The 25,980-nt window shown below is 56.6% G+C and overlaps 2 protein-coding genes across 5 annotated transcripts in view; one reads left to right on the forward strand and one right to left on the reverse strand.

The window, feature by feature from the left end:
* The window catches only part of TECR (trans-2,3-enoyl-CoA reductase), a 36,168-nt gene extending 18,075 nt beyond the window's left edge, over positions 1–18,093 (forward strand). For 2 of the 4 annotated variants that reach the window (XM_003807074.5, XM_034946246.4), the window contains 12 exons: positions 14,639–14,689; positions 15,319–15,370; positions 15,771–15,815; positions 15,913–16,016; positions 16,095–16,210; positions 16,295–16,400; positions 16,899–16,971; positions 17,062–17,105; positions 17,179–17,236; positions 17,315–17,403; positions 17,730–17,775; positions 17,856–18,093. In XM_003807074.5, the coding sequence (XP_003807122.1) occupies positions 14,639–14,689; positions 15,319–15,370; positions 15,771–15,815; positions 15,913–16,016; positions 16,095–16,210; positions 16,295–16,400; positions 16,899–16,971; positions 17,062–17,105; positions 17,179–17,236; positions 17,315–17,403; positions 17,730–17,775; positions 17,856–17,983 (912 nt within the window). In that variant the 3' untranslated portion in view covers positions 17,984–18,093. Of the gene's footprint in view, positions 1–14,638; positions 14,690–15,286; positions 15,371–15,770; positions 15,816–15,912; positions 16,017–16,094; positions 16,211–16,294; positions 16,401–16,898; positions 16,972–17,061; positions 17,106–17,178; positions 17,237–17,314; positions 17,404–17,729; positions 17,776–17,855 lie in introns of all 4 variants that reach the window. The other 2 variants (XM_063599965.1, XM_063599966.1) reach the window with 1 other exon arrangement.
* Positions 18,094–18,190: 97 nt separating this feature from the next.
* Positions 18,191–24,218, reverse strand: NDUFB7 (NADH:ubiquinone oxidoreductase subunit B7). Its single transcript, XM_003807078.5, has 3 exons — positions 24,005–24,218; positions 18,876–19,044; positions 18,191–18,378 (listed from the first exon to the last, which is right to left on the reverse strand). Exons 1-3 carry the CDS (start codon positions 24,114–24,116, stop codon positions 18,246–18,248), a joined length of 414 nt encoding a protein of 137 aa, XP_003807126.1. The 5' UTR covers positions 24,117–24,218; the 3' UTR covers positions 18,191–18,245.
* Between the last annotated feature and the right edge of the window lie 1,762 nt (positions 24,219–25,980).

The raw sequence follows: 25,980 nt of genomic DNA on the forward strand, positions 1-25,980 counted from the left end.
CTGGGCCTCGAGGGATCCTCCTGCCTTGGCCTCCCAACCATGTGGGTGTTTAATGGGCATTTCTTTTTTTTTTTTTTGAGACGGAGTCTCGCTCTGTCACCCAGGCTGGAGTGCAGTGGCGTGATCTCGGTTCACTGCCACCTCTGCCTCCTGGGTCAAGCGATTCTTCTGCCTCAGCCTCCCAAGTAGCTGGGACTACAGGCGCCCACCACCATGCCCGGCTAATTTTTTGTATTTTTAGTAGAGATGGGGTTTCACCGTGTTAGCCAGGATGGTCTCGATCTCCTGACTTCATGATCCGCCCCCTCTCAGCCTCCCAAAGTGCTGGGATTACAGGTGTGAGCCACCGTGCCTGGGCCTAATGGGCATTTCAAACTTTACATGTCCAAAATGGAGCTTCTGATTTTTCCTCTTGAACCTGCATTTCCCCACCCCGTTGGTGGCAGTTCCGGCCTGTTTGTTACCCAGGCCCTAAGCTGTTTGACTCTGCTCTTTCTCTCATGCCTCATGTCCAAATGTCAGCACATCCCTTAGCTCAGCATTCTAGAATTTAACCACTTCTCATCAGCCTCACTGCCGTTACCAGGCCTAAGCCAGGGGTTGGCAAACTTAATCCAGCTAGCAAAGATCTTAGGCTTTGCCTAAGGGTCTCTGCAGCACTGCTCATCTCTGTCGTCTCTTTTTTTTCTTTTAGAGACGGAGTTTTGCACTGTCGCCCAGGCTGGAGTGCGGTGGTGCGATCTCGGCTCACTGCAACCTCCGCTTCCCAGGTTCAAGCAATTCTCCTGTCTCAGCCTCCCAAGTAGCTGGGATTACAGGCACGCATCACCACGTCTGGCTAATTTTTGTATTTTGGTAGAGACGGGTTCACCATGTTGGCCAGGCTGGTCTGAAACTCCTGATTTCAAGTGATCTGCTCACTTTGGCCTCCCAAAGTGCTGTGATTACAGGCGGGAGCCACCGCATCCAACCATCTCAGACATCTCAGCAGCAGTGATACCACTGTGGCAGCCACAGATGACATCCAGTGAGCATGGCGTGTTCAATACAACTCTATTTATGGACACCAAAATTTGAATTTAATTTTCACATATCATGAAATAGGTTTCTTTGATTTTTTTTTCCATCCACTTAAAAAGGTAAAAACATCATGTATTTTTTAAAAGATAAAACAAAAGTTAAAGCCATTTTTAGTTGGTTCAAAAGCCGGCAGTAGACCAGAGTTGCCCTATCGGCTGTAGTTTGCTGACCCATTTGTCTAAGCCATCATTACCTTCACAGAATTATTTCCACAACCTTTAATTGGACTTTTTTTTTTTTTTTTTTGAGATGGAGTCTCACTCTGTCGCCAGGCTGGGGTGCAGTGGTGCGATCTCAGCTCACTGCAACCTCTGCCTCCCGGGTTCAAGCAGTTCTCCTGCCTCAGCCTCCCAAGGAGCTGGGACTACAGGCATGCGCCACCATGCCCAGCTAACTTTTGTATTCGTCATAGAGATGGGGTTTCACCATATTGGCCAGGCTAGTCTTGAACTCCTGGTCTTGAAGACCTTGTGATCTGCCCTCCTTGGCCCCCTAACCCGGCTAAGTTTTTAAAAGTTTTTGTAGAGATAAGGGTCTTGCTATGTTGCCCAGCCTGGCCTCAAACTCTTGGGCTCAAGTGATCCTCCTGCCCTGGCCTCCCAAAGTGCTGGGATTACAGGCATGAGCCAGCGTACCTGACCTGCACTCAGCTTTTGGCCTCTTTATAAAATACTGTAGGCCAGGCGCAGTGGCTCACGCCTGTAATCCCAGCACTTAGGGAGGCTTAGGCGGGCAGATCACGAGGTCAGGAGTTTGAGACGAGCCTGACCAACATGGTGAAACCCCATCTCTACTAAAAATACAAAAATTAGCTGGGCATGGTGGCATGCACCTGTAATCCCAGCTACTCAGGAGGCTGAGGCAGGAGAATCACTGGAACTTGGCATGCGGAGGTTGCAGTGAGCCGAGATTGTGCCACTGCGCTCCAGCCTGGGCAACACAGTGAGACTCTGTCTCAAAAAAAAAAAAAATAAAAAAAATAAACTATACACCTGCCCCCTTCAACTGCCACTCCCTGTCCCCTTTCCTTTCTTCTTTCCATGTCGCACGTCACCTTTGAACATATTACATATAGCGATTTATTTCATTGTCACTCTTTCTTTGCTAAGATGTGAGTTCCATGCGAGCAAAGATTTTTGTCTCTCCTTCTATAGCTGAACCCCACAGTCCTTAACAGTGCCTGGCATGTGTCAGTGAACAAACGAGCCTCAGTTTCCTTACCTGCAAAAGAGAATGAATACATTGTAAAGGAGATGATTCGTGTTGAGGATGAGCCTCCGTGCCTGGCTGGTTGTGAGTGGGCGGGTGGTGTTAGCTGTCGCTGCGTGTATAAGGCCTGCCACGTAGATCCCAGTCTAGGCTCTTTGGCAAGCTGAGCTCATGGGGGTGGACTAACCTGTCTGCTGGACTCGGGCAGTCGGGGGTTGGCCCGGATGAGCTCCTCCTGCTCCTCCAGTCAGTTTGTATTTGCAGGGCTCAGCCTCTGGCCCCCTTCCAGCTTCCTGGTCCGACAGTGCCTTCCTGCCCTGAGTTGGAGAGAGACCCAGGTGTCACCGACTGCCACCCAGCTGTGGGTGCAGGGATGCAGTTCTGGACCATCCCCTGGGGGTCTGGGACCTGGGGAGTTGAGTGTTTGGCCTTTACACTGGAGCTCCTTGAGCTCCCTGGACTCCCTGGCCCCAGCGGCCAGGAGTGTCAGTTTTTTTGTTTGTTTGTTTTTTTAGATGGAGTCTTACTCTGTTGCACATGCAGCAGTATAGTGGCGTGATCTCAGCTCACTGCAGCCTTCACCTCCTGGGTTCATGCGATTCTCCTGTCTCAGCCTCCCCCGTAGCTGGGACTACAGGCCCGTACCACTATGCCCAGCTAATTTTTGTAGAGACAGGGTTTCACCATGTTGGCCAGGCTGGTGTCGAACTCCTGACCTCAGATGATCTGCCCACCTTGGCCTCCCAGAGTACTGGGATTACAGGCATGAACTACCACGCCCGGCCGCTCCTTTTACTTATAAGGACACTCCTTTCTCTTATTAAGTCCACCTTAAATTCAGGATAATGTCATCTTAAGATCCTTAATTATGTCTGCAAAGACACTATTTTTTTTTTCTTTTTTTGATATGGAGTCTTGCTTTGTCACCCAGGCTGGAGTGCAGTGGTGCGATCTCGGCTCACTGCAACCTCCACCTCCCAGGTTCATAACGATTCTCCTGCCTCAGGCTCCTGAGTAGCTGGGATTACAGGCACCCACCACCACACCCAGCTAATTTTTTTGTATTTTTAGTAGAGATAGGGTTTCATCATGTTGGCCAGGCTAGTCTCAAACTACTGACCTCAGGTGATCCACCCACCTCGGCCTCCCAGAGTACTGGGATTACAGGCGTGAGCCACCGCACCTGGCCAATTATTATATTTTGTGTAGAGAAGGAGTTTTGACATGTTGCCCAGGCTGCAGGAATTCCCTAATTCCTAAGCAGTCCCTGTGTTAGATGGTCTTGCAGGCACACCCATTTACTAGTTGGAGAAGCAGACAGGCAAGGCAGGTCTGACACTTCCCCCTGTGGCGGTGCCTCTCAGTCAGCATTGAGGACCGCCCCTGCTTTTCTAGGCCCATTGGCTGTCTTAGCTAGTGACAGGAAAACATGCAGGAGGCATTGCCACAGCTGTAAACCCTGCCTGGGCCCCCCTGTGGTATGAGTTGCTGATAGACCTTTTGCTCTGGTACAGCCTGGCTGTGTGAGGCTGTGGGGCAGAGGCCAGCGGGCTGGGTCCTCAGGCCAGGCAGAGAGGCTTAGTTCTCAGTGTCTGCTGGAGGATCGCATCCAGGGTGGTGGGTTTTTTGTTTTTCTTTTGTTTGGTTTTACCCTTATTTCTTTATTTCTTCCTTTCTTCCTCTTTTTCTTTCCTTTCTCTCTCTCTCTCTCTCCCCCTCCCTCCTCTCTCTCTCTCCCTCCCTCCCTCCCTCTCTCTCTCTCTTTCTCTTTTATTTTTTTTTGAGATGGAGTCTCGCTCTGTCGCCCAGGCTGGAGTGCAGTCAGTGGTGCAGTCATAACTCAGCCTTGACCTCCTGGGCTCAAGCAGTCCACCTACCTTGGCCTCCCAAAGTGCTGAGATTACAGGCATGAGCCACCACGCCCGGCCTTTTTCTTTTCTTTCTTTCTTTCTTTTTTCTTTTTTTTCTTTTTTTTGAGATAACGTGTCTTCTGTCCCCCAGGCTGGAGTGCAGTGGTGCAATGATAGGTCACTGCAGCCTTGACCTCCCGGGCTCAAGCAATCCTCCCAGTCTGGCCTCCCAAAGTGCTGGGATTATAGGCGTGAGCCACCGTGCCCGGCCTGCCTTTTCCTTTCTCTGTTGCACATAGCCCTGCTCTCTAGGATGGAGGCATTATTTTATTTTAGGAGCTTTGGGCCTGAGCAAGCTGGGTGGACACTCACATGGGCACTTCCAGGCTACTTACCTTGGGCGAGGGCTTCCTCGTTCCCAAGCCCCAGTTTTCCAAGCCACTTAACAGGCATCACAGTCTTTTTCTTTTCTTTTTTTTTTTTTTTGAGAGGAGTCTCGTTTTGTCGCCCAGGCTGGAGTGCAGTGGCGCAATCTCTGGCTCACTGCAAGCTCCGCCTCCCGGGTTCACGCCATTCTCCTGCGTCAGCCTCCCGAGTAGCTGGGACTACAGGCACCCGCCACCATGCCTGGCTAACTTTTTGTACTTTTAGTAGAGACGGGGTTTCACCGTGTTAGCCAGGATGGTCTCGATCTCCTGACCTCGTGATCCACCCGCCTCGGCCTCCCAAAGTGCTGGGATTACAGGTGTGAGCCACTGCGCCCGGCCCAGTCTTTTTCTTATAGGGCCTGGGTGAGGCCTGGGTGGCGGTCTCAGCATAGTCCTAGGTACAGGGTGAGCATCTGATAGATGTCACGTCTGAATGAAACGGGCCAGATCAGCGTCGCTCTGGGTGGGCCAGTGCTCCTCGGAGCCCCTGAGGGCATAACCCCAGGGATGGGTGTATGCTGTGGGTGCCACTGAGAATGGGGGGCAGGCCCAGGGCTGAGACCCAGGTTCTCCAACTTCCCACTGTGTTTGTCTTGTGCCATATTCATCCTCTATGAATGGCTGTGGCTGCTCACCCAAGCCAGGAGCTCGTGCGTCCGATGACCATCTTCCAAGGCTGGATTGCTGCCTGCTTGCTCGGGGCTCTGCTGGTTGGGAACAGCAGCTCCAGCTTCTCCGGGTCCCGGGCTACCGCTGCCTCTGCACCTGGCCCTGGCCTCGGATCCGAGAGCCCAGAGACATTGGCATTGAGACCCTGGCACCTCTCGTCTTGCCAGCACGGGTAGAAGACAGGAGCAGAGCGGTCCAGGGACCTGGGAGTGGGAGGTCAGCCACTCTCAGCCCTTCCTCCCCACCCTGGGTGACATTCTACTTCCACCATGGCGCCTCGGGGAGGCTGGTGCAGCCGCCCCCGGGTGCCACTGAGAAACGAGGTCATACTCTGAGGCCACTGGGGAAGGTGGTATTTCTGGCCGAGCAGGTGTGGCCTGTGCAGGGTTCCTGGCAGCTGAGCCCTAGGTCTTCTCAGCCATCCTGGCATTAGCAGGTTGACTTGATATTTCTGGAAGTGGGAAGGAAAGGGAGCCGAGAGGGCTGAGCCGCTGAGCCGGAGTCCAGATGAATGTGCCGGAGTCTCTGCATTTGTGATGGGGGCGAGGTGATGGGGGCGAGGTGGCCGGCATGGCTCTGGGCATGATCGGGCCAGGCCTCCGACCTCTGTGCTGGGCATTGGCTGGACAGGGAGCTCAGGCGATGAGTGCAGCAGCGCTTGTGCCCGGTGCGGGGATGGTGAGTGCCTGGCTGGCCAGCTGCAGGACCTGTCAGGCCCTTTGTGTCTTTACCTGGGGCCCTGGTTGCACTGACCAGGGCTCGCACCCCCAGCCAGGCCTCTTGTGCCCCAGACTCGGGAGAAGATGCTTCCTACCAGGGAGTGCAGTCCCCTGCGGGGTCCGAGAGAGCCTGCCGGAGCTTTGAGCTCAACAGGTGGGCTGTGCGGCACCACATCAGCTCTGCAAGGGGGCCCTGGAGGCCCATGTGTGGTGGGGTATGGCCTGGCTTTCAACATGCACGCGTGGTCTTCTGGGCTCTGGGATTTACTGCTTAGATCTTGGCCTCTTCATCTGTGAAATGGAGCTAATGGCTCCTGCTCCCTCCGGCTGCTGCAGGAGAGATGTCTGGGAAGCTGTGGCAGTTCCAGCCCCGGGCAGGGAACGTGAAATAACTGTTGGTCGCTGTTCTCACTCATCACCATTAGGCAGGTCACGTCCTAGGACACACAGAAGTTTCAGGTTCATAAGCCATGGGAGATGAGGCCGGCCCAGAATCCAAGCTTCCCCCTCTGGCCCGGGTCTGCCCCTCTTCTGGGGCTGAGAGGGCAGGCAGGCGCCTTGCTGGGTCCTGTGGTGTGGACTCTGCAGCCAGCAAGGCCATTGAACCTGCTTGTTTACAGCCGGGAGAGGACTGGGAAGCACCAGGCTTGGCTTGTTTGTGAAGCTGGGGAAGCCGAAGCTCCAGAGGCCTTCTGTGCATGGCTGTGTGTGCCAGGCCTTCAGGCTGCACCTCCAGGGGATGAGCAGGAATTGCAGGCTCAGCTCTTACAGCCTTGGCTCAGGTAGTGCCTGCTCCTCCCTCCTTCCCTGTACCTCTCATCCCCACACCCACTCCACTCTCAGGCCACACCCACTCTTCACCTCCACATCTGTCCAGAATTTCACTGCTTGTCTCTGCCTTGTGCTTTTTTTTTTGAGATGGAGTTTCACTCTGTCACCAGGTTGGAGTGCAGTGGCCTGACCTCTGCTCACTGCAACCTCCGCCTCCTGGGTTCAATCGATTCTCTTGCCTCAGCCTCCTGAGTAGCTGGGACTACAGGCGCGTGCCACCATGCCCAGCTAATTTTTGTATTTTTAGTAGAGATGGGGTTTCACCATGTTAGCCTGGCTGGTCTTGATCTCTTGACCTCGTGATCCGCCCACGTCCGCCTCCCAGAGTGCTGGGATTACAGGCGTGAGCCACTGCGCCTGGCCTTGTTTTTTTTTTGAGACAGGGTCTTGCTTTGTCCCCCCAGGCTGGAGTGCCGTAGTGCAATCAGTCATGGCTCACTGCAGCCTGGAACTCCTAGGCTTAAGCGATCCTCCTGTCTCAGCCCCTGAGGAGTAGGTAGGACCATAGGTGCGAGTCACCACACCTGGCTAATTTTTTATTTTTGTTTTTTGAGATGGAGTCTTGCTCTGTGGCCCAGGCTGGAGTGCAGTGGTGTGATCTCGGCTCACTCCAACCTCTGCCTCCTGGGTTCAAGCGATTCTCCTGCCTCAGCCTCCTGAGTAGCTGGGATTACAGGTGCCCACCGCCATGCCCAGCGAATTTTTTTGTATTTTTATTTATTCTTTTTTTTTTTTTTTTTTTAAATTTTAGACAGAGTCTCACTCTATTGCCCATGCTGGAGTGCAGTGGCGCAATCTTGGCTCACTACAACCTCCATCTCCTGGGTTTAAGTGATTCTTGTGCGTCAGCCTCCCAAGTGGCTGGGATTACAGGTGTGTGCCACCACACTTGGCTAATTTTTGTGTTTTTACATGGGGTTTTACCATGTTGGCCAGGCTGGTCTCGAACTCCTGACCTCAGGTGATCTGCCCACCTCAGCCTCCCAAAGTGCTGGGATTACAGGTGTGAGTCACCATGCGTGGACCCAGCTAATTTTTATAAATACTTTTTGTAGAGGCAGAGCCTTGCTATTTTGCCCAAGCTGGTCTTGAACTCCTGGGCTTAAGTGATCATCCTGTCTCAGCCTCCTAAAGTGCTGGGATTCCAGGCGTGAGCCACTGCGCCCAGCCCACTTTTCACCTCTCTATAGCTCCCTCTTTGCTCCCAGCTTCTGCCCTCACTCCTCCAGTCTGTTCCACCCAGCAGTGGCAAGCAGGTAAAGCTGGGGAAGCCAAGTCTTGAACCTGAGCCAGGTCTCATCCCTCCTCTGCTCAAGAACCCTCTATGGCTGCCACTTCACTCAGAGTAAAAGCTAACGTCCTCCCCGTGGCCCACAAAGCCGTGGCACAGACCGCCACATCACCTTTCTGCCCTCACCTCCTCCCACTCTCTCCCTGACTCACTCTGCTCAGGCCACACAGGACTCCTTCCTGCTCAGCCATGCTAGGTATGGTCCAGCCTCAGGGCCTTGGCACTTACTGTTCCCTCTGCCTGGACTGTACTGGTTCCCCCACTGTCTACTGGCCTTTTTTCACACGCCCCTTTCTCAGAAAGGCCTTCCCTGACCACTCTCAAATGGCCATCCTCTTGGAGGTTGCAGTGAGCCGAGATCGCGCCACTGCACTCCAGCCTGGGCGACAGCGAGACTCTCAAAAAAAAAAAAACAAAAACCAAAAAAAAAAAAAACCACATTCTGACCTCCCCCACAACCTTCTAGTTTTGTTCACAACTCTTGGTGACAAAACATGCTATGGCTATCTGCCCCCACCCCCTGCTTCCCCAGCATGCACAGGCTAGAATTCAGGTCCCATGAACCCCAGAGGCTGGCTTGGTTTTTTTCACTGCCATATCCCAGGAGCTGGAACAGTGCCTGGGGTGTGGGAAGGAGGGAGGCAGGAATGAATGAATGGATAAATGAATGCAGGTTCCCTGAGCTATCTTGGCTGGTGGCAGGGCCAGGATTAAGGTCCCATTCTGCACCAGAGCTGTCTGCCTCCCTGACATCGGCTTTGGGACTGTTCCTGAGCCGGCTGCTGCGGGCGCCCTTCCACCAGGCGGGAGTGAGGCTGTGCGGCCACAAGGGGGCAGTGGGGAGCGTCGCAGCCTCCGCCGCTTGCAGCCATCCCGGTGGTGACGGGTCAGCTCGGCCTCTGCACCGAAAGTATCTCGCTATTGTTAGGGTTTGGGTTCACTGTGACCAGCTGGGCGAGGCATCAATGCACCAGCTCTCTGGCCCTGGCTTCCTGTGGATGGGCCCCTTCAAGAGCATGGTCAGCGTCCCAGGAGAAGGGGCCTGTGGATCCTGCCAGGGTTTGGCCCCCTTGTGCACCTGGCATGGCTGTTCTGCTAGTGTTGGTCTAATCGTATTTATTTATTTATTTATTTATTTTGAGACAGGGTCTTGCTGTGTTGCCCAGGCTGGAGTGCAATGGCATAAACTCAGCTCACTGCAACCTCCACCATCCCGAGTTCAAGCAATTCTCCTGACTCAACCTCCTGAGTAGCTGGGATTACAGGCACACACCACCATGCCTGGCTAATTTTTGTATTTTTATTAGAGACGGGGTTTCACCATGTTGGGCAGGCTGGTCTCGAACTCCTGGCCTCAGGTGATCTGCCTGCCTCGGCCTCCCAAAGTGCTGGGATTACAGGTGTGAGCCATAGTGCCCCGCCTAATCATATTTATTCTTTTTTTAAATTTTGAGATGGAGTCTTGCTCTGTCTCCCAGGCTGGAGTGCAGTGGTGCGATATCAGCTCACTGCAGCCTCCTCCTCCTGGGTTCAAGCAATTCTCCTGCCACAGCCTCCTGAGTAGCTGGGATTACAGGCATGCACCACCACGCCTGGCTAATTTTTGTATCTTTGGTAGAGACGGGGTTTTGCCATGTTGTCCAGGCTGGTCTTGAACTCCTGACCTCAGGTAACCCGCCCACCTTGGCCTCCCAAAGTGCTAGGATTACAGGCATGAGCCACCGTGCCCGGTCATCATATTTATTCTTTTTTTTTGAGATGGAGCCTCGCTCTGTCGCCCAGGCTGGAGTGCAGTGGCGCGATCTCGGTTCACTGCAAGCTCTGCCTCCCGGGTTCGCGCCATTCTCCTGCCTCAGCCTCCCGAGTAGCTGGGACTACAGGTACCCGCCACTGCACCCGGCTAATTTTTTGTATTTTTAGTAGAGACGGGGTTTCACCGTGTTAGCCAGGATGGTCTCGATCTCCTGACCTCGTGACTCGCCCGCCTCGGCCTTCCAAAGTGCTGGCATTACAGGCGTGAGCCACCACGCCCGGCCTATATTTATCCTTAATAAGATTTATCCTAAACTGGGGATGATTACGGTAACCCTGTCAGATGGCAGCTGGGGACAGCCCACTTTGCCATGAGGAAATGGAGGTTCAGAGAGGTTGGGTAACTTGCCCAGGGCCACACAGCCAGGAAATGGGCAGGTCTGCTTCTCTGGGTTGTTCACCCACTAGGCGGGCACGTTCCCAGGAGCTGTGACAAGTGCTTAGACAACGAGAGCCCCCCTTTTCACTCCTCCTGCCCCCATTAGTAATATCTTCATGATCACAAAGACAGTGAAGACAGGGGCTCTGTTGCTTGCGGCACTCCCCTGCGGGCTTGGGAGGCACAAACCTCGCCCCTGCTCCCTCTTGCAGGGTGGGCTTCGCGCCGCACCCTGTGTCCTGGCTCTTGGCCCTGCCCTGACCTCGTGCTGCCACGAGTTGCTGTTGGCTGGGCCCGGGAATCTTGGGCCTCCTGGTGAGAATTCCTCTCAGGCTAGTGGAACTGTCATCACAGAGCCACAGGCCTGCAGAGCCACCAGCCTGTGCCCCAGGCCAGAGCGCCTGCCTGTCTGCCCGTTCCTGCCCTCCCCCTGCCCGTCGTGCCTGAGGCTATGGGGGTCTCACCCCTTGCCCGTGGCCAGTGCTGGGACCTCGCTGACACCAGTAGCCCCCCTCCCACAGGTATCCCTTCATCCACCCAGAGCATCTCAGCCCCTCCCAGCCCCTCCGAGTGGCTCCGTGGGCTTCCTCAGGAGGTCCTGCCTGTCCTCCCTGCCTCACCGCTTCTCCTGGAGATGGGGCCAGAGCCTGCCACCTCCCCGTCTGTGCTCAGGATCCCCTGCCTGGGGCTCTGTTCAGCAGCTGCCTGTACCCTCTGCAGCCCTGGGCTTCCCCTGGGAGCCCCTGCCCCCTGTTGGCCTCAGGCCTGGGCAGGCGTGTGTGTGTGTGTGTGTGTGTGTGTGTGTGTGTGTGTGTGTGTGTGTGTGTGTGTGTGTGGCAGGCACAGAGCAGAGGTTGGGGTGGCAGTGGGGTGTGGGGCGCGGAGCCCTCGATGAGGTCTCACATTAGGCCCTCCCTCTGAGGGGTGGGGAACCTCTCCTGCTCCTCCCACCCGACTGTTTTTATTTTGATGGGTATGTGGGGCCTGTTTGTTACCCCTCACCCCTTTAAACAATAATTTATTGAGGTGAAATTCATGTAACATGAAACTAACCATTTAAAAGTGAACAGTGGCATTGAGTACACGTGCATCATTGTGCAGCCTCCACCTCTGTCTCGTTCCAGAAGATTTTCCTCACTCTGAAAGGAGACCGGGTACCCAGCAGCAGCCACTCCCCATTCCCCCCGCCCAGCCCCTGGCCCCTCCAATTTGCTTTTCTGTCTGTCTGCTCTGGGCATTTTGCATAGATATGGGACCTTTGTGTCTGGCTTGTTTCCTAGCGTAACTTATTTCTTTTACTCCACCTGGAATATCTTATTTAACTTTCTTACTTAGAAATAATTATAGGCCGGGCCAGGTGGCTCACGCCTATAATCCTAGCACTTTGGGAGGCCGAGGTGGTGGATTGCCTGAGCTCAGGAGTTCGAGACCAGCCTAGGCAACATGGTGAAACCCCATCTCTCCTAAAATACAAAAAATTAGCTGGATGTGGTGGTGTGTGCCTGTAATCCCAGCTACTCTGGAGGCTGAGGCAGGAGAATCGTTTGAACCTGGGAGGCGGAGGTTGCAGTGAGTCGAGATCGCACCGCTGCACTCCAACCTGGGCGGCAGAGTGAGACTGTGTCTCAAAAAAAAAAAAAAAAAAAAAATTATAGAGACACAGGGAATTGCAAGAATAGTACGGAGAGGTCTCCTGCTCCCCCCAGAGCCTTTCAGTCCTCTCTCTAGGAGGAGATGGCCGACGAGCTGGGGATTTGGGGCAGGAAATGGGAGACGGACGGCCGTCCCACTGAGGACTCATCCTGCCCAGGTGGCCCTAGCCTTGGGCATTCTTGTCTGCAGGGGCCCCTAGGCGCCGCCTTGCAGCCCGGGCTTACCTCCTTGCAGGTTTGGGTGTCTCCTCTCCTTGGGCCTCAGGCTGGCCTGGGCACCACTGCTGCAGCTGTGAGCGTGGCCCCTCTCTCGGCTACCCCCTCCTGCCGCAGCCCGGCGTCCTCTCCCAGCAGCTAGCCGGGACCCCGATGGCCGTACTCTCCCTCTTGGGCCCTGGTTTGGTGCCCAGGTTGGGGGGAGCAGGGTAGGATTTCACCCCTCCCACTAGCAGCTGGCTGGACAGGGAGAGGGGCTGGTTGTATTTTAAGCTGTTGAGTGGTTCAGCAGGAACTCGGAGGCCTTCTCTCCCTGTGGACGCTGGGCTGCCTTCCTACAGGCCACACGGGCTTGGAGGCATGTGGGCACTGCCTGCCTGGGGCCCAGGAACTATTAATATACCTGCAGCCACAGGGCAGGCCCCGTGCCCGCCCAGGGCCCTGCTGTGCTAACCCTTTCCCGTGCATCCCGCCCCGTGTCCTCTGTCCCTATCCTACATATCCCCTTGGTGGGGCCCAACGTCCTGCGTGGTGTGACCGAGCTCTTTTTTCTGGCCCTTCCATGTGCCAGCTCTTTGGCCTTGTTATCGCTGTGGCTTGGAGGAGTTCAGTAACCTTCCCCTAGAGGCCACAAGGCCAGGAAGTGCCTGGAGTTGACAGCAGGGACTCAGGAGGCCCCATGGGCCAGGATTTCCTGGCTGCTGGGCCCATTCCCGCCCTCCTGTCCAGGAAGTGGGGGCGAGTGTGTCATAGCTGGGGAAATAGGCCCCCATGTTGTGGTGACTGCCAGGCCAGCAGGGGAGTGGGGATCTGAACCAAACCCATGGGCAACAATGCCTCCTATCCCATGGGGTGCCTCCCATCTGTCAGGGGTCACCTAGTGTACCCCATGCATTGTCTCAGGGGACCGTCACAGTCCTGGGAGGTAGTCTGCTTCCTACCTGCCCCCTTCTGAGGCCTAGAGAGAGGTGACATGCCTGGGGTCCCCCAGGGACTACAAGGCAGGGCTGGTTATGGTTCCCGAGTGCAGGCCACCAAGCCCCCTTGTCTCCCACTGTCGTTGGGAATGTGCAGGAGGGGTACCCAGCTTCTCTGGCTTGACCGTGGTGCCCTCATCTTCAGGGTGGGCCCTAGCTGCCCTGGCCCGGTCTCCCTGGGCTCTGGGTGGATGGGCCTGCCCTGGGATGGCCCCAGCCCAGAGGTTTGTTTGTGAGCATTGTGTCCTGCTCCTTTTCCTCAGGCAGCCTCTGGGGGCCCCCGCTGGGTTTCTGTGGGTAGGAAGGGTCCCTCAAGAATTGCTGGCTGGTGGCTGACTTGGGATCAGGCCTGCCTGCTTGCCACGACCCCTGTATAATAGGATTGCACTGACCCCTGCATAGGGTGGGTCAGATCCCCGGGGGCTGCCTCCCTCCAGCCCTGCCCCTCTGCACCCGCATTGTTCATCACTGGCCTGGGGGCTCAGGGAGGGCTGGGCCAGACTCCTCCCTCAGGGGCTGGCACAGGCCTGGTTCTTGGACGCAGGAAGCGCCGGGCTTTAGTGGGGCGCAGGTCCTGGGTGAGGGTGCAGTGTTTGGGCTGACTCAGTGGAAAGCCTGCCCCACAGGTGGCTACAAGGTGAGAAGTGGGTGGGGAGGAAGGTTGGGGAGACCTCATCAGCCCAAGCTGGAGGCGGTTGCCTAAAACTTCCACACACCCTGATCCTTTCCACACTTCGAGAGAGGCTCTCTGCACCCATAACTCCAGAATCTGTCACCTCCCTGGTAACACAAATGCACAAGGAAAATAATCCAAAGTGTCTCTTACAGCTCAGAAGGGGAAATGGATGATCTGTCTCGCGGATTCTCAAAATAGCTGGGATTTCTCCAAGCCCAGTGAACTCCCTAGGCCTGAGCTGCGGGCCGGGGCCTGCACGGCCCGCTGGCCTCTCACTCTCCTCCAGCCACTGGCTCTGTGAGGGCGGGGGCTGGGAGGTGTCGTCATGCCTGCCCCTGGGGCTTTCCCTGTGCTGGTGCCGTTGAGGGTTTTGAGGTGACCACTCAAAAGCTGCTTTCAGGGCAGCCTGGCTCCCTGGGGAGACTCCCAAGCCCCCCTCAGAGAAGGTCTGTGGCATGGCTCCTGGGGGGCGCAGTCTGGGGTGGTTTTATATTTAGCTGGGCTGTGGCTGTGGTTGCCACTCGGGTTACATCTGGCACAGAAGTCGGCAGTGCCAGGGCCGGCACGGGCTCCTTTCCAGCACCGCGGCAGAATTTGATCGCGCTTGCCCGGCCCAGGGCTGCTTCCCGTGGGGAGGTCGGTGGTGGGGGCTGACGGCCGGCAGCTGGGGCTGCTGGCCACCGTGGGCAGAGCCGAGTGGCAGGGCTGGTGGCAGGCGGCATGGACTTGAACTTGAGCTTGTTGGCCCGGGAGGCCACCCCAGGCCTCCTCCCTGGCCTCAATGGGCTCCCCAGGCCCACACCCCCAAAGGTGGCCAAGAAACCTAAAAAGGCTGTTCTCTTCTTCGAGGTGGAGATTCTGGATGCAAAGACAAGGGAGAAGCTGTGTTTCTTGGACAAGGTAGAACTGGGGCGTGGGCTGCACTGGGCCAAGGGCACTGGGCCCGGGACCCCAATCCTTATAGCCCAGGAGCTGTCCAGTGGGGCCCTTTGTGCCCCACCCCCTGCCCTATGGAGGGGTATGCCCTCACTTGGGGTAGGGTGGATAGCCATGTCCCCTGGGTGTGGCGGGGAAATGGAGGCACAGGAGTCTCAGTGGACCCTGCGGGGATTTTGGTCCTGGGAGGGCGGTGGAGGAGTGAGCCTTGCCCCTGCTGAGGCCGGGCCTGGGGGAAGGGGCTTGTGCTGTCCCTGGGGAGGACAGAGGGCCTTTGCTCCTGGGAGAGTCATGGGTGAGGAGTGGAGAGGAGGGGCAGAGAAGCAGGCTCGCCTTCCCATGCTTAATCGGCCACAAGCTGGGCTGGGGCCTGCTGGCTGAGGGTAAAAGTGGAGCCCCAGACCCCTGCTGTCACTGCACTGGCAGGGCCCTCGGTGGTCCTTCCCTGACTGCAGGCAGAGGCCTGGACCCCAGCCCTTCCCCCTTCCCATAGCTGCAGCCCAACCCCCAGCCTGCCATCCCCTTCAGTACCTCCCCATCCTGAGTCTGGGCTCCCCGCAGAGCTGACGTCCCTGCGCCTATGCTTCCCCCAGGTGGAGCCCCATGCCACCATTGCGGAGATCAAGAACCTCTTCACTAAGACCCGTGAGTTCTAGGCCCGGCCACACTGCCCCTGCAACCCCTTTGACCAGGGACCTTAGGGTGGGAGGGATCCCATCCTGCACCCCTCTCCCAGGGGCCTGCAGAGATGCCCCAGTGTGGCCCAGGCTTCTGGGGCGTGACTGGGGCAGGCGCCCCCACGTGGCACTCCGCAGGAACGCCCTTGCTAGGCTCTGGGAAGGACAAGATCCTGCTTCTGCTTGCGCTCTTCTGGCCTGTGTCCTGAAACTGCACAAGCCTGAGGCTTTGCCCCCAGGTGGGAGGAGCTGTGGAGTCCTGGGGTCCTTGCACCTTGGGAACCCTGAGAAGCTGGCACAGCGGCTGGGCAGCGGACCGGCTGAGCCCTGCCAGGCTCTGGGCTGTAACTGCCCTGTTCTCCCTGCAGATCCGCAGTGGTACCCCGCCCGCCAGTCCCTCCGCCTGGACCCCAGTAAGTACAGCTGTCCACTCGGCCCGCCCCCTGGGCTCCTGGGTGGCAGTGGGAGAAGGCCCGGGTAGCCCCTGAGCCCTGGCCCGCCTCTCTGCAGAGGGCAAGTCCCTGAAGGATGAGGATGTTCTGCAGAAGCTGCCCGTGGGCACCACGGCCACACTGTACTTCCGGGACCTGGGGGCCCAGATCAGCTGGGTGACGGTGAGTCCTGACCCTACCCACAGCCTCTTTTCCCGTCAGCCACATTGGGTGACTCATCTTGCCCCCCTCTACTTTCAGGTCTTCCTAACAGAGTACGCGGGGCCCCTTTTCATCTACCTGCTCTTCTACTTCCGAGTGCCCTTCATCTATGGCCACAAATATGACTTTACGTCCAGTCGGCATACAGTGGTGCAGTAAGTGGGGCAGGTGGGAGGAGGGTAGGGGAAGGCAGAAGACCTGCCGGACCAGCCCCAGCTGAGCCTGCTCCCCCCGACCAGCCTCGCCTGCATCTGTCACTCATTCCACTACATCAAGCGCCTGCTGGAGACGCTCTTCGTGCACCGCTTCTCCCATGGCACTATGCCTTTGCGCAACATCTTCAAGGTGAGAGCCCGTCCCCGCCTCACCCCTAAGCCCCGCCTTTCTGCCTCACCCCGCCCCGCCCCCACCGAGCCCCACCCCAAGGCCCTTCCTGTCTGCCACTACACCCCAGCAGAGCCCTACCCCTAGGCCCCGCCTAACCTCCCCAGCCCCGCCCTCACAGAGCCTGTAGACCCCGCCCGTCCTCCCCAGCCCCGCCCCTGTCGGGCCCCTAGGCCTGCCTATCCACCCCAGTCTCACCCCTAGGCACCGCCTATCCCCCCAGCCCCGCCCCTGCAGAGCCCCGCCCCAGTTTCACCCCTAGGCCCCTCCTGTCCACCACGCCCTCACAGAACCCTGCCCTAGCCTCACCCCTTGGCCCCGCCTATCCTCCCCAGCCCCGCCCCAAGGCCCCTCCTGTCCTTTCCCACCATGCTCCCAGGCCCCTCGGGATGAGACATGGGCAGAATCTGCCTTGTCCGGTGCTGGCCCAAGTCCCATCCCTGCCCTGCTCCCTTTCAGAACTGCACCTACTACTGGGGCTTCGCCGCGTGGATGGCCTATTACATCAATCACCCTCTCTACACTCCCCCTAGTAAGTGGCCTCAGACCATCCTTCCCTCCTCCACGGTCCCCACCCAGCGGGTCCTCCCCTCATGGGCTCCCCTCCCTGCTTTCTCTTCAGCCTACGGAGCTCAGCAGGTGAAACTGGCGCTCGCCATCTTTGTGGTAAGGAGGCTGGGTGTGGGGACGGGGTCAGGGGAGTCTGGGCGGCCCTAGGCTGATCCTGCTTCTCTGACAGATCTGTCAGCTCGGTAACTTCTCCATCCACATGGCCCTGCGGGACCTGCGGCCCGCTGGTGAGTGCCTGCTGGGGGCAAGGGGACAGCTGGGCTGGGTGAGGGGGTCTGACTTCCTCCTTCTGTCCTGCCTGCCAGGGTCCAAGACGCGGAAGATCCCATACCCCACCAAGAACCCCTTCACGTGGCTCTTCCTGCTGGTGTCCTGCCCCAACTACACCTACGAGGTGAGGGGCTGCCTTACCCCTCTCTGCCCTGGGACTTGGGGTCCCATGTGGAGGGACCAGCCCCTAGGAGGGGGCGCCTGGCTGGGCAGCTGCTTTTGCCGCCTGCACCGGAGCATTGGGAGGTGGAGACCGCGGCCTCTCTGCTGTGGTGGCCGGGAGGCGTGTGCCGCTGGGCTTCCGCCGTATACAGCCCCGCCTCTGCTGGAATTGGGTTCCCATCCCTGACTCAGAAAGCAGGGGCGGCGGGAGGTGGCTGGCTGAGTCCAGGACAGCCACATACACGGGTTGCGAGGCTGCCCACGCTCACTCTTCGCCCCTGCCCACAGGTGGGGTCCTGGATCGGTTTCGCCATCATGACGCAGTGTCTCCCAGGTGAGCCTGCCGCCCTCCCTCGGCGGGGCCCTACCCCTCCGGGCCGGCAGCCCCTCCCTGACGCCCGTTCTTTCCTGCAGTGGCCCTGTTCTCCCTGGTGGGCTTCACCCAGATGACTATCTGGGCCAAGGGCAAGCACCGCAGCTACCTGAAGGAGTTCCGGGACTACCCGCCCCTGCGCATGCCCATCATCCCCTTCCTGCTCTGAGCGCTCACCCCTGCTGAGGCTCAGCCCCCTCACCCCGGTGGCATTCTGGGGGAGGAGTGGGGCCCACAGCTCTCCAGCACCCGGAATAAAGCCCGCCTGCCCCAGTCGGACTCGGGCTCTGTGTGTTTCTTTCCGGGGTTGGGGACCACCACACTGCCCTTCACTCTCTCCCCACTCTCGCGTCGGAGCAGTAAGAGGGGACTCTGGTTGAGGGTCATGAAGGCTTTTATTTGACTGGTCCATAGGGTGGGGGGTGTACCCCCTACAGGGCCACCTTGGGGTCCACTTCCCCGGGTCCCTGGCCTTTGGCCAACTCTGCCGCCTTCTTCTCCCGCCGCTTCTTCCGCTGGAGCAGCCTCCGCTCCCGCTCAAACTCCTTCATGCGCATCACATAGCTGGGGGAAAAGGGAGAGGGGCTGTCAGGGTCCCTGGTCAGGACACGCCCCCCAAGCCCTGGGAAGCGGAGGGGCCGTCCCAGAGCACTGTGGGGGAGGCCTCTGAAGAAGACATGTCCGAGTGCCTGTGGCTTGGGTCTGGGGTCTGCCCACGCAGGTGGCAGGGCTTCCCACTGGAACCTGGGCTTGGCCACTCCCCTAGGTGGTTTCAGCCACCTGCCCTGTCCCCATCCAACAGGTCCCTAGAGAGCCCTCTCTGGGACTAAGGTGGGGCCCGGCTAGAAACCTCAGTGGCAGTTCAGGTCCCTGGCCTCTGGAGCCACATCCTGCCAGGGGCCAGGGCCTGGGTGGGGTGCAGGCTGTGGGTGTTGGCGGAGGGGAAGGGGGGCTCGGGCGGGCTGGGCATGTTGGGGGCTTGGGTGGGCCAGGGGTGTGGAAGGCTGGGGGTATGGGGTGTTGCGGGCCGGGGTGTGGGGGGCCGGTGTGGGGGTGCTCACTCGCGGTGCTCGCAGTAGTCCCAGTCGTGCCGCTCCTGCTTGCAGGCCAGGAAGTTGGGGAAGCTGTCACGCTTGCACTTGAGCAGCCGGATGAGGTAGTGGGCGCAGTAGTCCCGCAGCTGGAGCCTCAGCTGTGCGTCCATCATCTCCTGCTGTGTGGCCACCATCTCTGCAGGGAGTGGGCGGGGCTCAACCAGGCTGGAGGCTCCCCACCCCAATTCCGGGGATCCCCAGGGGACCGAGGCACACGGCTTCAGGAAGGCACGGCTTGGGGTGTCCCCCATTCACATCCAGGTGGCAGATGGCAGTGGATGGCAGATGCCTTTGACAGATGCACTGTCCTGAAGGGGCCTCCTTTTCTAATTTGCACAAAGGCAACTCCAGACACCAAGGGCCAGACAGGAGAAGGTGGCTCCCCATCACCCTGAGGCACCTCAACATCCCGTGCCGGATCCTTGTCTCCCCTCCCACAGGGATGCCCGTCCCCAACTCTCTACAGCCCCGCTTTCCAGAGTCCGAGTTCAGAATCCACCTTCTCCCAGAGTAACCCTCAGCCCCTCCACCTGCACCTGGGGCTCCAGGCAGCACTCCCAGCCTTTCTTGTCTGCAACCCACCCAAGTCCCAGCTCTGCACTGGCCGGCGGCGTGGCTTCTCTCTCAGCCTCAGAACTGACCATCCGGTCATGGAAGTTACCTGAGCATCCACTGAGCTAACAGTACCTGTAAGGTACTTAGGCGTGGGCTCAGAAGACAGCTGGACTAGTGTCTGGGTCCCGGTGCCCCACTCACCTAGCAAACCCGACTCCGGACAAATCAACCTTCAGGAGGGGGCCGATGGGAGCATGAGGAATCCTGGACACTCACCCCGGAGCCTGTGCCTGGCGATCCTGCACTCGTTCCCTGCCTCCTCCCTCAGACCCAGCCTCCCTAGCCCTCCTGACGTCCACATCTTTCTCGGTCCCAGCTCCTTCCCATCTGCGCAAGTGAGACGAGATATATTCACATCTCAATGGCAGTCATCCCTGGCTGGCTTCTCTCCCCTTTGCTTCCCAGCTGCGATTCTCTCATCCCACTGAGGCCCAGGTCCTCCTCTCCTGCCCCTTGTCCCATTCCCTGGCTCCTGCCCCACCCCCTCACTGCCCAGACACGGGCTCTCACAGGGCCACCCAACAGCCCAGGACCCCAGCCTCCTGCTTCCTTCTTTCCTGTGGCTCCTCCCACATCCCTCCTCCCCAGGTTTCCTCCCATCTCTATGGCTGCCTTACCTTACGCTTTGTTCTGGGAGCCTTTTTCTTTTCTTTTGAGATGGAGTCTCACTCTGTCACCCAGGCTGGAGGGCAGTGGCAAGATCTCAGCTCACTGCAACCTCTGTCTCCCAGGTTCAAGCAATTCTCCTGCCTCAGCTTCCTGAGTAGCTGGAACTACAGGAGCCTGCCACCATGCCCGACTAATTTTTGTATTTTTAGTAGAGATGGGGTTTCGCCATGTTAGTCAGGCTGGTCTTGAACTCCTGACCTCAGGTGATCCCCACCACCTTGGCCTCCCAAAGTGCTGGGATTACAGGTGTGAGCCACTGCGCCTGGCCTGAGAGCCTTTTTCTCTGCTGCCGCCCCGTATGTAGATGAGCCCGATGTGGTCCCTCCACCCCACACCTCGCTTGAGCCCCAGGCCTGGGTATCACCTGCAGCCCCTGGCTGTTCCCTATCTGCACTTGGAGCTCCAGGTGGCAATCCTAGACTCCTCCCTCTTTTGTCTCGAACTTATAATCAGCTAGCAGCAAGGACTTTAGACTGCCTACTGTGTGCTTAGTGGTGGGGATACAGCAGGGAACACAACACACAAGTGTCCCTGCCCTCGGAGGGAGACACAGAACAGACAGAAGACAGAGCACCACAGCGTGTCTGGCAGTGCTTAAGTATTAGGGAGACCAGCCTGGGGAGCACAGAAAGATCCCATGTCCAGAAAAAAAATAATAAAATTATCTTTGCATGGTAGTGCACACGGAGTATCCAGAGCTACTCGGGAGGATCTCTTGAACCCAGGAGTTTGAGGCTGCAGTGGGTGATAACCACCCCACCGCACTCCTGCCTAAGCAAGAGAGCGAGAGCCCATCTCTATAAACAAATAAATAAATATGGGCCGGGCGCGGTGGCTCACGCCTGTAAACCCAGCACTTTGGGAGGCCGAGGCAGGTGGATCACTTGAGGTCAGGAGTTCGAGATCAGCCTGGCCAACATGGTAAAACCCTGTCTCTACTAAAAATACAAAAATGAGTCAGGTGTGGTGGCACGCACCTGTAATCCCAGCTACTCGGGAGGCTGAGGCGGGAGAATCGCTTGAACCGGGAAGGCAGATGTTGCAGTGAGCAAAGTGACTGGCTGAAAGGGGGTGGAAAGGAGGAAAGAGAGGGCAGGGGACAGTGATCTAGGAGGGAGGGAGAGAGTGAAGGATCCGGGAGGTAAGAGAAAGGCCAGGCACCATAAAGAGTCCACTGGAGTACCAATCGGGAGACCGGTCAGCAGGGACTGCAGGAATGCGCCACCACACCCAGCTAATTAAAAAATAAAAATAAAAAATTGCAGAGACAGGGCCTTGCTATGTTGCCCAGGCTGTTCTTGAACTTCTGGCCTTGAGCAATCCTCCTGCCTTTGCCTCCCAAACCGTTGGGATTACAGGCATGAGCCATTTTGCCTGGCTTAGAGCTGTTTTTTTCTTATCTCTCCGTCCCCCATTATGTTCAGTTGCACGGGGATAGGCACCAAGGAAGGGAAAGAGGTGAGTTTATCCAGAGTAAGCCAAGAGAGAAGGGCAGCAGGTTGCTAGCGTTTGCAAAGCTGATCTTGGGGAAAGCAAGGTATGTGAGGCAGCGGGAGGAAGGTGGACGGACCAATGAACTGCAGGTTCAGCTGGGGCGGAAGGACTACCCGGAGTCTGGACACTGGAGTGATTATACCATCTCCCAACTTTCTCTCAAATCCAGGCTGCTTAGAGGTCTCTGTCTCAAGCTTGTCGCCCACTCAGTAGACAGTGTGACCTTTTGACCAACCAAAACTGATTGTGTCCCTCCTCTGCTTAGAAGCTTGGCTCTGCCACCCCTCTTTGGTCAACCCCTACTCATGCCCCTTCACATCTTTGTTTTTTTTTTTTTTTTTTTTTTTTTTCAGACAGTCTCGCTCTGTCACCCAGGCTGGAGTGTGGTGGCCTGACCTTGGTTCACTGCAACCTCTGCCTCCTGGGTTCCAGCCAATTCTCCTGCCTCAGCCTCCCAGACAGCTGGGATTACAGGCATGCGCCACCACACCTGGCTAATTTTTGTATTTTTAGTAGAGTAGAGACGGGGTTTCACCATGTTGGCCAGGCTGGTCTCAAACTCCTGACCTCAGGTGATCCACCGGCCTTGGCCTCCCAAAGTGCTGGGATTACAGGCATAAGCCACCGTGCCCGGCTTAATTTTTGTATTTTGTTTTTGAGATGGAGTCTTGCTCTGTCACCCAGGCTGGAGTGCAGTGGTGTGATCTCGGCTCACTATAACCTCTGCCTCCTGGGTTCAAGCGATTCTCCTGCCTCAGCCTCCTGAGTAGCTGGGACTACAGGTGTGCACCACCACGCCCCTGGCTAATTTTTGTATTTTTAGTAGAGACAGCGTTTCACCACATTGGCCAGGATGGTCTCAATCCCCTGACCTCGTGATCTGCCCGCCTCGGCCTCCCAAAGTGCTGGGATTATGGGCGTGAGACACCATGCCCGGCCTCAATTTTTGTATTTTTAGTAGAGATGGTGTTTCACCATGTTGGCCAGGCTGGTCTCAAACTCCTGACCTCAGGTGATCTGCCCGCCTTAGCCTCCCAAAGTGCTGGGATTACAGGCATGAGCCACTGCGCCCGGCCACCCTTCACGTCTTTGTTTCCAGCCACTGCCTCTTGGAAGCCTGCCTTGACACCCCCAGCTCTGATTCCACAATCTTTCCCACTGTGCTGAGTTCTCTGGAGACAGTGCCTGCATCCCTCCAGTTCCCTGCTGTATCTGCGGTGCCTAACGTGGGACGTGGCCCAGAGCTGGTGCTCGGTATGCCTGTGATATTACTACATTAAAAGCAAAAACAAACACACGAACCAAAAAACCATCCTGGGCGTAGTGGCTCACATCTTCAATCCCAGCACTTTGGGAGGCTGGGCAGAAGGATCGTTTGAGCCCAGGAGTTTGAGACCAGCCTGGGCAACATAGCAAGACCCCCAACTCTACAAAAAATAAAAAATCAGTCTGGCATCCTGGGGTGCTCCTGTAGTCCCAGCTACTCGGGAGGCTGAGGCGGGAGGATCATTTGAGCCCAGGAGGTCGAGGATGCAATGAGCTGTGATTGTGCCACTACACTCAGCCTGGGCAACAGAGCAAGATCCCGTCTCAAAGCAAAACAAAGCACTTTGCAGGACACTATTTGCAGCTCGAATCTTCCTTATTTCCTTGTGCATACCCCACAATTGCAGCGACATCAGGAAGGGGGTACAATGAACGTGTCCCTGCCCTCCCATGACTCCCCACGTCCCCCAAGACTTGGCCCGAGGCCGGGCGTGGTGACTGACTCCTGCGATCCCAGCACTTGGGGAGGCCGAGGCGGGCGGATCACTTGAGGTCAGGAGTTCAAGACCAGCCTGGCCAACAAGGAGAAACCCCGTCCCTACTAACAATACAAAAAAGTAGCTGGGCATGGTGGTACACATCTGTAATCACAGCTACTCGCGAGGCTGAGGCAGGAGAATCGCTTGAACCCGGGAGGTGGAGGCTGCCAGTGAATCGAGACCAAGCCACTGCACTCCAGCCTGAAAGAAAAAGCGAGACTCCGTCTCAAAAGAAAAAAAAAAAAGACTCGACCCAGCTCTGCGCGTCGCATTCCTGCCCGAACCCCCACTTGTCGCCTCACTTTTGCTCCCTGGCTTTTGCTCAAGCCGTGCCCTTGGGCTGGAACGCCTCCACACTGAGGTGGGGTCATGCACGTCCTGTGGACTCCTAGTCTAGACCCAAACCCAGATACAACACCTGAGGTTAGAGTCCAGCCCTGGGGTGCCAGGTGTTCAGAGGTTCAGGCACCCGCGCCCCACGCCCTCTGGCTGCGCCTGCGCACTGGGCCTCACCGCGCTCCTTGCGTTCGGGGAAGCCGTAGTCTGGCGGGAAGGTTGGCATCTGCAGGGGGTCGGGCTCCACCGAGGCATCGCCCAGGTAGCGCCGGACCAGGTGCGCCCCCATGGCTTCAGTCGCTGCAGATCCCTGCAGCAGCCGAGGGTCACCTAGCTCCTACCCGGAACCACTGACCCCTCAGTCAGACACAGCTTCCGGGTCACTTAGGCAGCTGCGGAGATCATAGAGATGAAGGACTCCAGAGGATCGCTCCGGTCTGCCTGGCGTCACCTCGCGGACAGGCGGAGGCGGGACAGGTGCTGTGTCCCTTCGCAGGATATGGTTGGACCCGAGAGGGGACTTCCCTGAGCCTGGAAATCCATCTGGGCGGGGCAGAAGGGGACGGTGTGGGACTGAGGCCTCCCTCGACCCTATCTGGGGCTCTTCTGGTAGCCCGAGGCTAAAGCACATATTAAAATTATTTTTCATATCATTTTCCAAAAAGTTTTTTCTTTGAAAACATTCAAATTTCTCTTTAAAAAGGCACGATATCTATTATATCGTTAATGTATGTAATTTTGCATAAAGTCACTTTAAGAATTTTTTTTTTTTTTTGGAGACACAGTACCTGTCGCCCAGACTGGAGTGTATTGGCGCGATCTCGGCTCACTGCAACCTCCACCTCCTGGGCTCAAATTCTCGTGCCTCAGCCTCCTGAGTAGCTGGGATTACAGGTGCCCGCCACCACGCCCAGCTAATTTTTGTATTTTTAGTAGAGACGGGGTTTCGCCATGTTGGCCAGGCTGGTCTCGAACCCCTGACCTCAAATGATTCCCCTGCCTCAGCCTCCCAAAATGCTGGGATTACGGGCATGAGCCACAGTGCCTGTCCAAGAAAGATTTTGATAAATTTAATTTAAATAAAAGTTATTCATAAATACAGTTATTATTATATTATTATTTTTTGAGATAGGGTCTCATTCTGTCGCCCAGGCTGGAGCACAGTGGCACAATCATAGCTCACTGCAACCTTGAACTCTTGGGCTCCAGGGATCCTCCTGCCTCAGCCTCTCAAAGTGTTGGGATTATGGGCGTAAGCCGCTGTGCCTGGTCAAAAACAATTATTTAAAGCTGAAATTTCAAATAAATTATATATATATATGCAATCTTTATACAATTTTAAAATATATTTATATATAATATTAATATCTAATATATATTTTCCCCCAGTCTGACAAAGCATGTATTAGGCATCTACTGTATGGTATGCTGGGTCCAGTGGTCAGAAAGAAAGGCAGACGTGGTTCCTGTCTTTCAAGCTTACAGTCTAATGGAACAGAAAAACAGTCTAATGGAAAAAAAATATGGGCCAGGGCAGTGGCTCACACCTGTAATCTCAGAGCTTTGGGAAGCTGAGATGGGAGGATCGCCTGAACTCAGGAGTTTGAGACCAGCCTGGGCAATATAGGGAGACTCTATCTCTACAAAAAAAAAAAAAAAAAAAAAGCCGGGTGTGGTGGTGCACGCTTGTAGTCCCAGCTACTTGGGAGGCTGAGGCAGGAGGATAACTTGAGCCCAGGAGTTCCAGGCTGCAGTGAGCCGTGATCCCATCACTGCACTCCAGCCTAGGCAACAGAGTGAGACCCTGTCTATAAAAATTCTCAGGTGATGTGAACTTGCTGGTCTAGTGACCAGCTTTGGGAGAATTACTCAACTAGATCTTTATGTGTTGACATGGGGAAGTGGCTGCTGATATATTAAGTGAAAAAAGCAAGCTATTGAGAATAGACAACTGGCAATAGAGACTTTTCTTTTTCTTTCTTTCTTTTTGTTTTTTTGAGACAGAGTTTCACTCTTGTTGCCCAGGCTGGAGTGCAGTGGTGTGATCTCGGCTCACCGCAACTTCCGCCTCCTGGTTTCAAGCGATTCTCCTGCCTTAGCCTCCTAAGTAGCTGGGATTACAGGTGGGTGCCATCACGGCCAGCTAATTTTTT

This window comes from Pan paniscus, chromosome 20 (genome assembly GCF_029289425.2).
Source record: "Pan paniscus chromosome 20, NHGRI_mPanPan1-v2.0_pri, whole genome shotgun sequence".
NCBI classification, from domain to species: domain Eukaryota; kingdom Metazoa; phylum Chordata; class Mammalia; order Primates; family Hominidae; genus Pan; species Pan paniscus.

What these genes read in the sequence shown, in the direction of transcription:
- NDUFB7 (XM_003807078.5), bottom strand. Translation starts at nt 24,116, where the DNA reads ATGGGGGCGCACCTGGTCCGGCGCTACCTGGGCGATGCCTCGGTGGAG. An exon ending in CCCCGAACGCAAGGAGCGCG is followed by an intron (nt 19,045 to 24,004) that starts GTGAGGCCCAGT and finishes CACTCCCTGCAG; the next exon opens with AGATGGTGGCCACACAGCAG. An exon ending in GACTACTGCGAGCACCGCGA is followed by an intron (nt 18,379 to 18,875) that starts GTGAGCACCCCC and finishes CTTTTCCCCCAG; the next exon opens with CTATGTGATGCGCATGAAGG.